This window comes from Colletotrichum abscissum (genome assembly GCF_030869225.1).
Source record: "Colletotrichum abscissum strain IMI 504890 chromosome Unknown Scaffold_20.1, whole genome shotgun sequence".
Classification (NCBI taxonomy): domain Eukaryota; kingdom Fungi; phylum Ascomycota; class Sordariomycetes; order Glomerellales; family Glomerellaceae; genus Colletotrichum; species Colletotrichum abscissum.
In genome coordinates, this window is record NW_026850099.1 from 845,919 (window position 1) to 859,456 (window position 13,538).

Below are 13,538 nucleotides of genomic sequence, written 5' to 3' on the forward strand. Positions count from 1 at the left end.
TACGCGGCACATGGCAGGGGTGGTGGTGTGGGCTGGTGGGCGCGAGCGGGCCTTCAGACCGTAGTCATGTTGCGGTAAGGCGGCGACCGTCGCTGTATTGGCACCAGGGCGTTATGCCTAATTATCGTAGATCGTGTTGGTGGTCTTGGCGAGCAGCTGCTTGGAGTTTGACTCTCTCGGGCGCGCTAGGTATATCTGGAGGAATTCGTCAGGTTGTAGGAATGTTGAAGAGAAGAAGACGAGAACCGAATGGGGACTTTGGACGGGAGAGAGGGGTGGGTGGTATGTGAATGTAAGGTAGCAGCCGTTCAATGTCTTTCAGCTTACGGATGTGGATAGGTAGTGGCAGACTGGCAGGGTACTGGTATGTTGTGCAAAGGCGGGCAGATAGAGGCAGAACAGAAGACAAGCCCACAGCAAGGACAGTACCTACACTCCGTACCCTGAGTGCGTGAGTACTTTGTAGCGCGCTTAGAGAATGGCGGATGCGTGTGAATGCTGGAGGCTGGGCCGCGACGAGGTGCGTCTACACTAACTCTTTGGGCTAGTGTTGGCAGGCTATCTCTAAGACTGCAGCGAGTGGCGGCAGAGCATTCGTAGATGGGATGAGACTGTTCGAAACTGGCGTGGGAAGTGGACGTTGGCTTCGGCTCTGGCGTGCGTTATCCCACGCACACGCAGCTTTTGGCGGGGGGCGGATGTGCCGTGCAGATCTCCGGGCCAATGAAGGCACCGTGAGGGTGTGACGAGGGGCTATTCGTACAGCCTATCCGTACGGCAACGACCTCTTGCGCTGGCCGTAGGATGGAAGAGTGCGACTCGTGGGTTTCTGGCTGGTAAAGAATCCTGTGTGGGCTTCGGCGCAGACGATACAAAGGCGCAATTATGGGTACTTTTAAGAACGATGTCAGGACTCGGTGATGGTCAGTGACTCGTTTTGGGTATACCGTATGAATCGTCGTCGGTAACAGCTTGTACAGATAGAGTGCGATCAAAGACAATGCTCATGTGTCGTCGTGTTTCCGTGTTCGTGGTGTTTTGTCCAAGTCCAAGATGTTGCCGTCTTGTTCTCGGCAGCAGAGGCCAGTGGAAGCCAGGCGCGCGCAGTGCAACCAACAAATGGAAAGGACCTGCCTGCTTGGTTGATTCCTTGCATGAGCACACAGCACCTCATCCCAAAGGTACGTCCTCGCAACCATTACATCGGCTTACTCAGCTGGGAGAGGTCTCGAGGTACGAACTTCGTACAGATACCGGTACTTTCAGGATTCTCTGTTTCATCCCCAAATCCCAATGTCCGCTAAATCCAATTCCAGCCTCATCTCAAGATCCAAGAGTAAGACACACCTACTCCAGAAAGCAGCTAGACCCAGATCAATGAATCCACCCGCGACCCGACGCAGGGCCCCGTCTGTTTCATTTGGGCCTTTCCAGGTGTGCATGAGGGGCCGGGTAGCGGGTGCCCACCTCGCGCTACCTTATTAACCTGCCGCTCTAACACGAACAATTCATTTCATCTCGACCCCCTTTGCTCGATATTTTCAAATTGAACGAGGTGCCATCACTCGTTTTTGATACCGATGGAGATGAATAGTCATTTGCAAGTCGCAAAGTAAGGGGTTTGCAGTTCAGATGCACAGCTACCAGATGCAGCACACTGCATGAGAATAAGTGCCCATCGGCGTGCACAAATTGAGGTACATGGCTGGGTATCATCGAAAGCGTATTGAAAGCATCAGCGAATACCAACCAGAACCAATCACTCCTCTTAAAGCAGCAAGGCACACAAGCGCTCCTCCAAACCTCCCCGCCGCCAGACCGACGAACCGGTGAGCCGCGATCCTCGCAAAATGCAGCCAACCGCCAGCATGGCTCTCGACGTCTCATTCGCCAAATTCCGACAAGCGCCATCTTGAATGTCTCCGGCTCCCCCTGTGCCCTCCTCGTCCTCCAACTTGTATCCTTTACTGTCCTCTTTCGTCCTTGAGAGAGAATCAGGAATCAAGGCCCAAAGTTCTTTCAGGTTCCAACCGTGCGACGTTTGAAGTACCCGTACCGCATTATGGTCTACCCCAGACCCGGCCGCCGGCCTTAGTCCCCGCCCCCGGTCCCGCAGGAGCTTCTTCGCCTTGGAGCATTTTCAGCCTCAACCTCAAGACGCAGCTGCGAGTTCTCAGCTCATGGGTTTCACTCAACCTTCACTTTGGAGAAAAAAATGGTCTGCTCAGGAGATCTTTGTGTCTCGCCATTAATGGTTACTCGCAAAATATACCTACTCTTCGGCGCAATCGCCAAGCATCGCTACTCTCTCCCTCTCGAGGCCCAAACACCTCCATATTGCATATCAACCACATATAGAAAACACACTTATAGCATCATCTACTACTACCCCGTTCCCAGCAACAGTTCGTTCATTACCGGGCAAGAGGCCCAGCTGACCGACGTCATCCCCCACCACTGAAACCAATATCCATAACCGTACAGATCATCGACGACACAGATTTCCATTCCACCTGACGTTATCTTTCCGGTATAATGCAATTGACCTCACGGAACAAGTACATACGACCATACCCATCGGAAAATTCGGGATCCCGTCCGCTCTCCCATAGACAAGCCGATGAGGGCCAGATCAGTAGTTGAGTCGGTGACGATCAGCGAATACCTGGTGTTGTATGTTTTTGGCCTTTTTGTTTTTTTTTTTTACCGGCCAAGGTGTGTTATATGTCGCTAGCCATATCTCATCCCACAAACTGAACCGTCGTGTCCCTAACAACTCGCGGATGTGCCATGTATGATGATGTTGCAGCCGAGCCGCCGCCGGGGCCGGGAGTGCATGAACCACACCACCCGAGCAGCCGACACAAACGCACGTCAACGCTGCATCAGAGAAGCATGAGACAAGTTGCCCGGTGGACCACCAAGGACAAGAAAAGTTTAATTGTAGACTGCAGAAGAAGGGGGAAGGGGGGAAAAAAAGACTGCCGCTTGACCATTCCTGTCCGAATAACCGATGTAGGAGGACTACTACTAATGAGAATCGGGTAGGTACCTTAGTCAAGTCAGCTAAGCGCAAAACCTAGCCCATCATCGACATGCGTGTCATCGCAGACTAATGTACCTAATCTTACTAAGGTGATGTTGAAACATCGGATGGATTTGCAGGGTCTCTCGGTTTGTCTTAGTTGCTTGCTGGATATGAAATGATTAAGAGGCGATTAGGGACACGCTCCACTCGACATGACGTTCAAACATCACGAACAATTACGGGAGGTCATCATAAGCCAACAAGTATGCTCCCCATTAACTCCCTGATAGCCAGAGGTGTGCCTTGAAAGCCGCCAAAATCCTTCGCCCTCTTCATTGCTCTAAATGTAAGAAAAAAAACAATGCCTGCAATAACCACCTCTTGACCATCACATCATGGGCGGGCCGTGTGGCGGACCCTGTTCGTATCTCTGGATAACCTCGCCTGGCAACTCTTCTCATCCCAATCCTGATCATAACACACTCTTTACATCACGCTGCACCTAGCGTAGTTCTGCTGGCACTGCTCCAGGTACCCCATGTCCTCCTCGGATCCTTCGACGATGTTATGCTGCCTCACCAAGCCCGTAACCTTGAGCGTCTGCTCCCCGTCCGCGTGCCACCACTTGAGCTTCTGCAGCAGCGGGCCCTCGTCATCATCCATGCTGATCGCCCACTTGCCCGACGACACCTCGACCGTGCAGTTATCCTGTGGGTAGTGAAACTCGGGCAAGAACACCACCGTCGGCGCCGTCTCGGATGGAGGCGCGGCGGCCTTGAGCTTGAGCGTAAAGGTGCAGCTGCGCAGGTCGAAGCCGTACTCGAGGACGTCGCCCGCCACGACGACGGGGGTCGGCCGCACAAAGGCCTCGGCGGCGCGGAGGCCCGGCGCGTTGGTCAGCTCTGGGTCCTTGGAGGGGGCGGATGATATCGACGGGTTCGTGATTGTGCTTTGCAGGTTTTCCGGCGTGACGGTCGATTCGTCCGGAACGTCTCTACTCATGGAGTTGCGCTTGAGGTCTGACGACGGGTTGGGTGATGGGCTGCGGGGGAGAGGCGACATGGGTAGTGTCTTGTCGTCTAGTGAGAAGACTGACAGATCCTCGCCGTTCCAGAGATCACCGTGCTCGTGAGTGTTCTTTAACGTGTGTTAGCTAGGGTGACATCGCGCATGAGAGAGGTTGCTTACCTTTGCAACGTAAACCCACAAACAGTGGCCTTCCATACCCGAGCCTTCGGCACCAAAATAGTTGGCATCCAAGGCAGCTGACTGATCCGAGTAATCTCCCGTCTTATACGCTTTCTTGTCGCCCATATCGTATGGGATACCGAATTCCGTCATAACACATGGGTGATTACCCATTCTATCCAGGCCTTCTTGCCGCAATGACGCAAGCTGGTCTTTGAAGCAGTTTCGAATAGCAGTCTCACCGACCTTAACAGAGAGTGCCTCGTGCCAGTATCGCCCGCGCAACACGCCAACAACGTCCACGTTCCATACTCTGTTCCATCGTTTCGTCATGAGTGTAATACCATCGTACCAATGCGGTGAAAAGGCCATCATCGGATCGTCGTCGGCGGTGCCCTTGATCTGAGGTGGTAGCTCTAGTGTCGGGTATTGCATCAGCATAATGCAGTTCTTGTGAATGGGGCGGATAGCGTCTCTGTATAACCGGTAAGAGTCCATGAAATACGTATTAGTAAACTCTGGGTGGTCGATCGTCTTCCCGGTCCTAGGGTTTTTGGAGAAGTAATCCTTCTTGACCAGGGTATCCGTCTTTGTATCCCAGATACCGTGCTGGGCCCAGATGCACTCGCCGAGCTTCCAACCCTCGTCTCGCTTCCAGCCATATCTCGAGTCGTCGTAGTCGGCGGGTAGCCAAGCCATCTCACCGTGGGGGTCAATCAGTGAACGACCGACCTTGTACGGGCCCATGCCACCCATGTCCCACGTTTCCACCTCGCAGGCGCGGCCAGATCCCGTGAGGAGCGTCTGCCAGATCGTCGGGCACGAGCCCTTCTTCAGCTTCTGCGCATTGGGGATGACGGCGATATCCTGGTAGCCGACCAGACCGCAGCCCGGCTCGTTCATGCTCTCCCACCCGATGACAACCTCGTTCTCGAGGTCGCCGGCCTCGTGTATGCGCTTCGCGAGGTGCGCGCAGGCGGCGACGAAGTGGCCCTGCAAAAAGTCCTGGATATTGATGCCGTTGATGATGCATTTTGGCGCAAAATCCCTGCCGCCAAAGTACATGGTGAAGATTGTCGCGGCGGCGAGACGCCAGTAGTTTGTCGACCAGATCATCTTGGGGAACTCTTCGGGCTTCGGGTATGTGTTGTGCACGATCGCGGCCTCGGTGGCGGAGAAGCTCTGCGGGTTGAGGCCGCAGGCGTAGATTGTCCACATTGGGGCGCCAGAACCACCACAGTACCTCGACCACTGTAGGATTGGTTTGTTAGCCTTAGGAACCACATGATGGGGGGGAGAACAGTCAGACATACCACGTCCTGGTGAGGGTCCATGAAGATGTAAAAGCCATATTCTTTAGCTATCCTCAGAATCTCAATCGTGTGCTGGATCCATTCTTCATCGTAACGTCCTGGGCCAGCGGCTTCGATGGCCTCCCAGGTGAAGACGTAACGGATGGTGTTGTATCCGTAGCGCTTTATCCTCGAGAAATGAACGTGAGCCTCGTCCTTGGGAAAAGGACGGCTGTGAAACTTGACATTGTCGCCATCGAAGAAGTCGTCGCCAATGTGCGAGGGTTGATCTGGCTCGCTGGGGAGCTTGGCGTCGGCGGCGACATTGAGGCCTCGAAGCACAACTTGTCTACCGTAGCCGTCGCGGAACTGGCCGTCTTCGATAGTCAATCGAAATGTGGACATGGCGAGGGCTTGTGTTGTCGAGATCTGGCAGTGCTTTTCGTTCGCTATGCCGCCAAGGTGCAATGACGACGTCCTGGAGCTTGGAGAAGGAAGAGACAAATTCAACTTTGCGGTTTCGAGATAGGAGAGCAGCAGGACACACGCGCAGCGACTGACGACGGCGGACTGAACGGGTCACGAAAGGTCCGAGATTGGAATAATTGGGACGGTTCGATGACGTCCTGACGGGGTGCCCTGATTAGCGGGATGCGCAATGTCAGTCGACGGGTGGAGGTACCTTATCGGGCCCAGCGTACGGCTTGAGCGACCGCCAAGCGCTAAATCCTTCGGGGGCCTTTACCTTAAGCGAGTACAAATGGTCTACCCCCCTGCCGAGCAGTTCATTACTTTGACCTTGAACAATGGAACCGTTTTGTTTCCGTGGCTACGGGTTTAGTTGAAGAACAAAGCAAGCAACCCAAGGTAAAGTAATTCAAAAAAGAGAAGAGAGAGAAAAGGCTTGGCTTAACAATTAGGTATGGGAAGTAGACCATCCTGGACTTTTAAAGAAAGACACAATCGTCACGCCTGCCATAGCGCACCGTCGCAGCCCTCATCCAAACGCCCTGCAGAGTCCCGGACAATGCAGCGCGAGGTAGGAAAAAGCGTCTGCGTGACTGCACCTGCCATCCTCGCTCGTTTTCGTGTTCCACCTGTGACCCCCGGAGCCAATGGGAGCCCTTCCCAAGGGACTCTAGCGGGGTCAGGCGGAGGGGCCGCGGCGTTGGCTCTCGCTTGAACTCCGGGCTGACGCCGCCAAATAATCGGGGATTTGACGGGATGGAGGTGGGTCTGACCGGCCCGCTGGCTCCGGAGTAAGCTTCAGCTCCTCCCACGAGCAGCTCCGACATAGGTACACGGACACACAACGACCTACCCTGGGTACCACAAGGTACAATCCAACAACGAATGCTGGGTGCATCACGCCTCCAAAGAACTTTTTAAATCCAGCTATTGTAACAATTCCTCCTAAGCTTAAACGAGTCTGACATTCCTATTGTTGACCCGAAGCCAAGTATCATTGCCACCAAATAATTCCAATAATCCTTGACTCGTATACGCGTAAAACCAACGACTAATTTGCGGACCAGTTTCACGCCAAAAGGACTAATAAGTAAACCATCAATTCGCTTTCTCGCTTTCGTGAACTCAGCCACAACGCTGTCGCAATCATCAGAATTCATCGTCCATTCACGCAGCCCAGTCCTCAACCTATTTACGCGTGAGTGCTGTCTCTGTCCGACTCGGAACTATCTCTCCTCCCGTCCATCCGCCGCGCATCCCTCGCCCGTGTCCGCTCGTCTTCGTCGCCTCCGGACCCCCAGATCAGATCAATATACAGACTCGGCTTGTACTCGTGCTTCCGCAGGACATAACGCCTAAAGAACCACGGGAAGTACTCGACAACCTGGTGCTTGACGAACTGTCGCTTCGACACAGCAAACACGAGGTCCAGGTCTTCTAGGCTGCGTCTCTTGGTCTCCTCCAACAGTAAAAAGACCATGACCAGGGCCAAGACATTCAGTCCCGCAAAGAGGTATAGCGAGCCGCCGTCGCCCAGCCCGGAATTGATGCGCGGGAAGAAGACGGAGAGCAGACCGGCAAAGCCCAGATTCACCGCGATGGCCACCGCGGCCCCAGCTTCGCGGTGAGATAGCGGGAAGCTCTCTGACGCGTAGGTGAACGGGATAGGCCCCAGACCAGGCGAATACGCGGCCGCAAACAGGAGGATGAACAGTGCCACCACTGGGACCTTGGCATTTAGGTTGTGGATGTTGAAGGAGACGCCCGCGAGGAGCATGAAGAGTGCCATCACGGGGAGTGTCAATATCAGCCATTTCCGTCTGCCCAACGTATCGATCGTTCGGATGGCGGGTAGCCCAAAGATGAAGTTAACGGCTCCATAGCCTAGGCTGAAGAACATGGCATCTCGCTTCTCCGCACCGGCGCGGCTGAACAGCGTGCCCGAGTAGAAGGCCAGCACGTTGATTCCTGTTTCGTTAAGTCAGCACGGTTCTCATCTACGTCTAATCACACTTCAGAGAGTTCGCGTCTCACCACACAGTTGCTGGGCAAGCGCCACAGTCGAGCTACTAATCAATGCGTTCCTCAACCGCCTCTCAAGAAACAGCTGCCTCCACTGCCGCAGGAATCCCACCACGGTTGACACAAATCCCGGAATGTACTTGAGGTTCGCGGCCCCGCCCGGCACTTCCTCCTGCTCTATAGACTTGTGCACGAGGTAAATGTCCCGGAGAGCCTGCAGCTCAGTGTTCCTCAGCTTCTTGAGGATCTCGTAGGCCCGCTGCGGGTCGTACCGCGGACTTGACACACGCATCAGGTAGCGCGGGCTTTCTTCGCAGAAACAGATGACCAGGACGAGCAGCGCGAGGGCGGGGACCATGGGCGCGCCCACCATGAGTTGGAAGGTCAGCCGCTTCTTGGCCGCTGTGTCGAAGATCAGGTTGAAGGCGAAGCCGACCATCAGGCCCGCGGCTACCCACAGCTGCCATGCGAGAATGGAGGTGCCACGCCAGAAACCAACCGCGGTCTCACTGGCTAGGATTGGAGTGCTGACGGCCTTGAGTCCCATACCTGATCCCATCATTAGCATCGTGATATCTTTGAAAAAGGGAGGTGTGTACACTAACCTATACCATTCACCAGCCGAATACCAAAAAGATGCACCCAATTTGTCGCAAAGGCTGAAGCAATCGAGCTGACCAGGATAAGAAAAGCAGCCACCACCATCCCCCCTTTACGACCGAGATAATGGTTTACGGGTAGCGCAAGAGGACACCCCAGCAGCGCAGCGAACAAGAAAGGAGACGCATTTGCGGCTCCCAGCTTCCAGTCATCGATTCCTAACTCAGCATGGCTACCCGTCGCACTGTTGTCGTCTTTCTTGGCCGTCGTGTTCAGCCCGAACTCGGTGTCATACAGAGAGGAGCCGTTGAATGACGCTTGCACGTGGCCTAGGGAGCTCGGTGAGCCCGTGAACCGATATTGAGCCAAAGACAAGAAGATGGTTTGCCTACCTTGCAAGAATGCTGCGAGGGACACAGTAATGATGATGGTCCACATCCCCTTTTCGCTGAACGGGACATCGCGTTCCCGAACAAGTGCCCGCTTCTCCTCTGCCGTCAGCTGGACCGGAAGCTCCTTTCCTGCCGCATCGCTTGGGTTTCTCGCAACTTCGTCGTATAGCTTGATATCCTTTGCCACACGCGCAGCTCGTATCAAAGCTCCCTTATCGACGTTCAGATACCTCTCCGCGAACGACGTGACATCTGCCTCTAGCTGTTCGTCGGTATAGTGAGCTAAATGGAGAGATTTGAGTCAGTAAAAGAAGCGGTCTTTAGAAGGGAAGGGGATTTTGAGTAGTAGACTTGAATATTTGGAGTCCTTGGAGATGGAGCTTACAGAGAGGGTTCTCGATTACCGCCCGGTCGTTGATATGCCGGTGGCGGGCTTGTTGTTTTGTCACCCTGTCATGGCCAGAATGAGACTCGGCCTGGCCGAGAGTGTCGATATCAGACATGCCGTTGTCAATATGATCGTTCTGAGAGATTATGGACTTAATTGGCACTAATCAGCAATACCACGATAAGTAGCATCACGAGTAGCCAGTATAGGGCTGAAATCGATCGCGAGCCAGGCCTATCCTGGGTATTAAGTGAACGGAAGCCAGGCCGCTCAGTCATATAGGTAAGGCACTGTCATTATGGTCACCTATGCGAGCGCGAAACGGCACGAACCATGGCCCAGGAAGTGAGACCGCTGGCCCCCAATAGGATTGAGTGACGGCGTCCCGCGTCCCGCGTCTCACTGAGACTTTGTCTCGCAGGCTTTCCTCGGCTGGCGTTGTACAATCAGATGGCAGCCCATGCACAGGCCCGTCATTTTCATCCTTCGAGCCAGCGATCGTCGTCCCGTTTACTTGTCTACTCGTATATACCAGATGCGGAGTAGAGGGAAGCGAGGGGCATGTGGCCACCCCCCCCCCCCCCATGTAGGGCTGTGAGTGTGGAGGCGAAGCCAAACCTTTCTGCCTCCCTGCCATCCACCATCCCATCAGGCAATGGAGGGAGCCTTGAGTGACAGATTCCAGATTGACCGCAGTGTTGCCCTTTGTACCACCGGGAAACGTGCTAAACTATTGAGGTATCGGGGGGTTACATTGACCAACGAGACGAACTCTTGGGAATTTGATGTGTCATTCCAGAAGTCCTTAAGTCCTAGAGAAGCCTCATCTCGGGCACTCGCAACTGACTTCACCCGCAGACGCCGAGTTTCTTGTACTCGATCCCGAATACGGGAGGAAGCTGCAGATGTACGGCACCAGGCAGCACTTGAACTGTGGCTTTGCCCAAGCCAATCGACGTTCACAAGATGAGTTTGGGGCTGCAAGGTGCAGATCGCCCAGCTCTCCTGCTGTCATCACTATGTCTTGCTTATGAATAATATGCATATTGTTCATCGCCTGGTATCCTGCTGCGCCACAGACCCAGGGGACATAGTCGGGGTGAAGCTTGGCAACTGGGGTTCAAGTGGAATAAGGCTACTGCATCAACTCCCACGCCACGGAGTAGACCCCGGTCCTGCGAGGTTCCCCGCGGGGGCCCGGTGTATAGAGTCACAGCTACCTACTCAAGTGGGCAGAAAGAAGCTCTAAGGTCGGGGTCGATTACGGAGTGAGATTATTTGCTTGGAAGTGAGACAATGACATCCAAGGAGTACCTACTCACTGAGGAACCCGCAGTGCAGGGCCAGCTGAACTCTGCGTTACACCGACTGCGGCAGCAGCCTGCCCTACGCTCGTGATGTGTTCCTTCGTGGCTATGCCCCCCAGATTGACGGCAGCGATTTTTTGTCTCGGCGAGTAAGACTCATTTGGGAGGGTAACATCTGTCGATCGCGGGGACCACAGGTGTACTTGCCTCATCGATAGATGGAGGAGGGTGTCCAATGTCTGCCCCTTCACTGCCCGCCCGTCCTCTACTGTGTGTTCTTTTCCACCCGAGTGCTTGTTGACTTTGCACATTGCACCGAGCCCATCCACGACTCCCTAACATGTTCATCGTTCAACGCCCGAGGACTCTTTGCATCGATTATCGCGAAGTCAATGGACGCGGCCGCCGTTCAGAAGACTGAGGAGAGCCAGAGATTCGGATAACAGCGCTACACAAACAACTCAGATTGAGATGGATCCTCTTTCGATTGCCGCCTTTGCTCTGCAGATGGTCGGAATAGCCGGCAAGATCGTAGAAGGCACGGGCAAGTTTGTCCAAGAGAGCAAAGCCATTTCCTCGAGCATCTGCGAATTCCACGAGACCATACGGAACCTACACGCCGCGCTGCGCAATGTGGCTCGAATCCTGAAGCAGCACCCGCATCAGCTTTCCTTTGAGAGAGAGCATCACCAAGATATTTACCAAATTCTCAAATCATGCCGCTCCTCGCTTGACAGGCTGCAGAAAGAGCTACCGGAACTTGACGACAAGCCGGGTCCGATTGATAAAGCTAGAGCGAGCTTTACCATGACGTTGAAGTCGGTTGTGATTCGCGATCTGGTCTCTCACATTACGTCATATACACAAGTACTTCAACTCAGTCTGATAACCCTGTCTCTGTACGTGAAACCCTTCAAGCAGAACCCTTTGGTGGATCGGATGACTGACTTTAGAAGCGGCTCATTATGGACTCAACAAAAGTCTCAAGACCAGGTGCATGTCGCAATCAGAAACTTGACCGACGAAATTCGAGCCGCGAACCTCATCTCACGTACGGGCAAGGGTCAACGACGACCATCAACGGAATGGGACGACGAAAGTGACACAAGAATGGATGAATCTCTGTCTGTCACAAGAGAGATCCAAGCCTGGCGAATGTCGGCCGACGAAGTAGCAGCCGCAGTCACTTTGCAAAATGCAGACCAACACCACTCGTTCTTGTCGTTCAACTCATCGTACACTAAGTTGGCATCGGGAAAGGACCAGGACTCTAAACAAACATCAGGAGACGTAGACTCAGACGACTGGGACCCAGAGCCCGAACATCCAGACGGACCAAGCAAAGACATCCTCAGTCACCAGTACGACGCGAACCAAGAAATAGTCGACCGCCTGGTAGACTGCGGAATATTTCTCCGGGCTTCGCTATATCAGAAGCGGGGCATCGAGATCCGAGAACAGCTTAGCCAGCCAGGATACGACGTTGACTTTAGCTTTGCCGAGCAAGCTGTCATGAAAGAGCGACTCGCCGATATCCTTTTAAGAAGTGAAACAGAAGAGGAAATCACCGAGGCGAAAGGGATTCTGCAGGACTTACTCCAAGAAGAGGTGAAGCAACCCGAGGAGTTTCGGAACAACGAACGGCGAAGTCGGCTATACCATGACCTGGGGAGCCTATACATCCGACTCGGTAATCTAAGGCAGGCAAAGACGTTCCTAAGCCGAGCTCTTGAAGGCCGGAAGAACCAAGAACCCATCCCGGTTGAACTGGTACAAGAGACGGCAGATTTGTACATCAAGGCTCTGCAACTCGACGGGGCATTTGACGAAGCGCGCGGTGTGGAAGTCTGGGTCAACACCGTCATCATCCCGCTGACAAGCCGTCCTGCGTCGCCCCCTGATCCAGACTCTGTACCAGACGCCAGAAGGCCGTCCTCCATGGGCGAGCTCTCTCAAGCCTTTCAGTGGTGTCGCGAGAACGGATTCGACATCGATGTCCCGACCGGCTTCCGCTTCGACGCCTGCGACTTCATGACACGAACCTCGCCGCTCCATAAGGCCATCCAAGACGAAAACCTCGAGGTATTGAGGCAAATGGTGGGACATGTGGTCAGTCTCGAGAACGGGGGCAACGTTGGTCTACCGACGCCCTTGCTGCTTGCCGCGTCGACCAGGAACCGTGACAGCGTTGGGCTGTTGTTACAGACGGGCGCGCGGGCTGACGTTCGTGATAGTGCAGGTCTGAGTCCCCTACACCGATGTCAGAACAAATCCGGCGGCGTCAATGTTGCCCGACTTCTCCTCAAAGACACGCCTAACCTTTTGGATCTCATCGACAATTCGGGAAAGACGGCGCTGTATATGGCCTGCGAGATGGGGAACGAGGCAATGGTACGGTTCTTGCTGGGCGAAGGAGCCGATCCCAATATCTGCCATCAGACGAAGAGATCGCAGACGTCGTCCCCCTATCTCAGCAACAACAATGTGTGCACTCCCCTGATTGCCGCGATCCAGGTTGTAGCAACAAAAAGCTCCCGCAAAATCGGCATGATCGAAGTGCTCCTTTCCCACGGCGCAGATGCTCGCTTGACCGATGCAAATGGCCGGAACGCTTTCCAGGCGGCTTCCAACTGTGGACTGGCCGGGTCGGAGATCAAGCGACTCCTTCAGAAGTATTCGCAGACGTCGACTCGAAAGTCTAGCGACGCATCCACGGCGACCATCTTCACTAGGTCTTCAACTTCCAGTGACCACGCGTCTCATGAATCAGGCCGGCGGAGTACCCTTATGAGATTTTGGAGCAAGTCAGAGTCTTCTCATTCAGGTGTTGGCTCAGTTCCGGAGGGGGGATAA

At 54.2% G+C, this 13,538-nt stretch overlaps 3 protein-coding genes across 3 annotated transcripts; 1 reads left to right on the top strand and 2 right to left on the bottom strand.

Annotated features, from left to right (window-relative positions):
* Positions 1 to 3,514: 3,514 nt before the first annotated feature.
* Positions 3,515 to 5,913, bottom strand: CABS01_08879 (glycoside hydrolase family 5; the record flags this gene model as incomplete). The annotated part of the gene is made up of 3 exons (XM_060542237.1): positions 3,515 to 4,165; positions 4,217 to 5,467; positions 5,530 to 5,913. 3 exons carry the CDS (start codon positions 5,911 to 5,913, stop codon positions 3,515 to 3,517), a joined length of 2,286 nt encoding a protein of 761 aa, XP_060401127.1.
* Positions 5,914 to 7,168: 1,255 nt separating this feature from the next.
* On the bottom strand, positions 7,169 to 9,493 carry CABS01_08880 (uncharacterized protein; the record flags this gene model as incomplete). The annotated part of the gene is made up of 4 exons (XM_060542238.1): positions 7,169 to 7,944; positions 8,011 to 8,547; positions 8,604 to 9,272; positions 9,376 to 9,493. 4 exons carry the CDS (start codon positions 9,491 to 9,493, stop codon positions 7,169 to 7,171), a joined length of 2,100 nt encoding a protein of 699 aa, XP_060401128.1.
* A 1,663-nt stretch (positions 9,494 to 11,156) lies between these two features.
* CABS01_08881 (uncharacterized protein) lies at positions 11,157 to 13,538 on the top strand (the record flags this gene model as incomplete). Its single annotated transcript, XM_060542239.1, has 1 exon — positions 11,157 to 13,538. One exon carries the CDS (start codon positions 11,157 to 11,159, stop codon positions 13,536 to 13,538), a length of 2,382 nt encoding a protein of 793 aa, XP_060401129.1.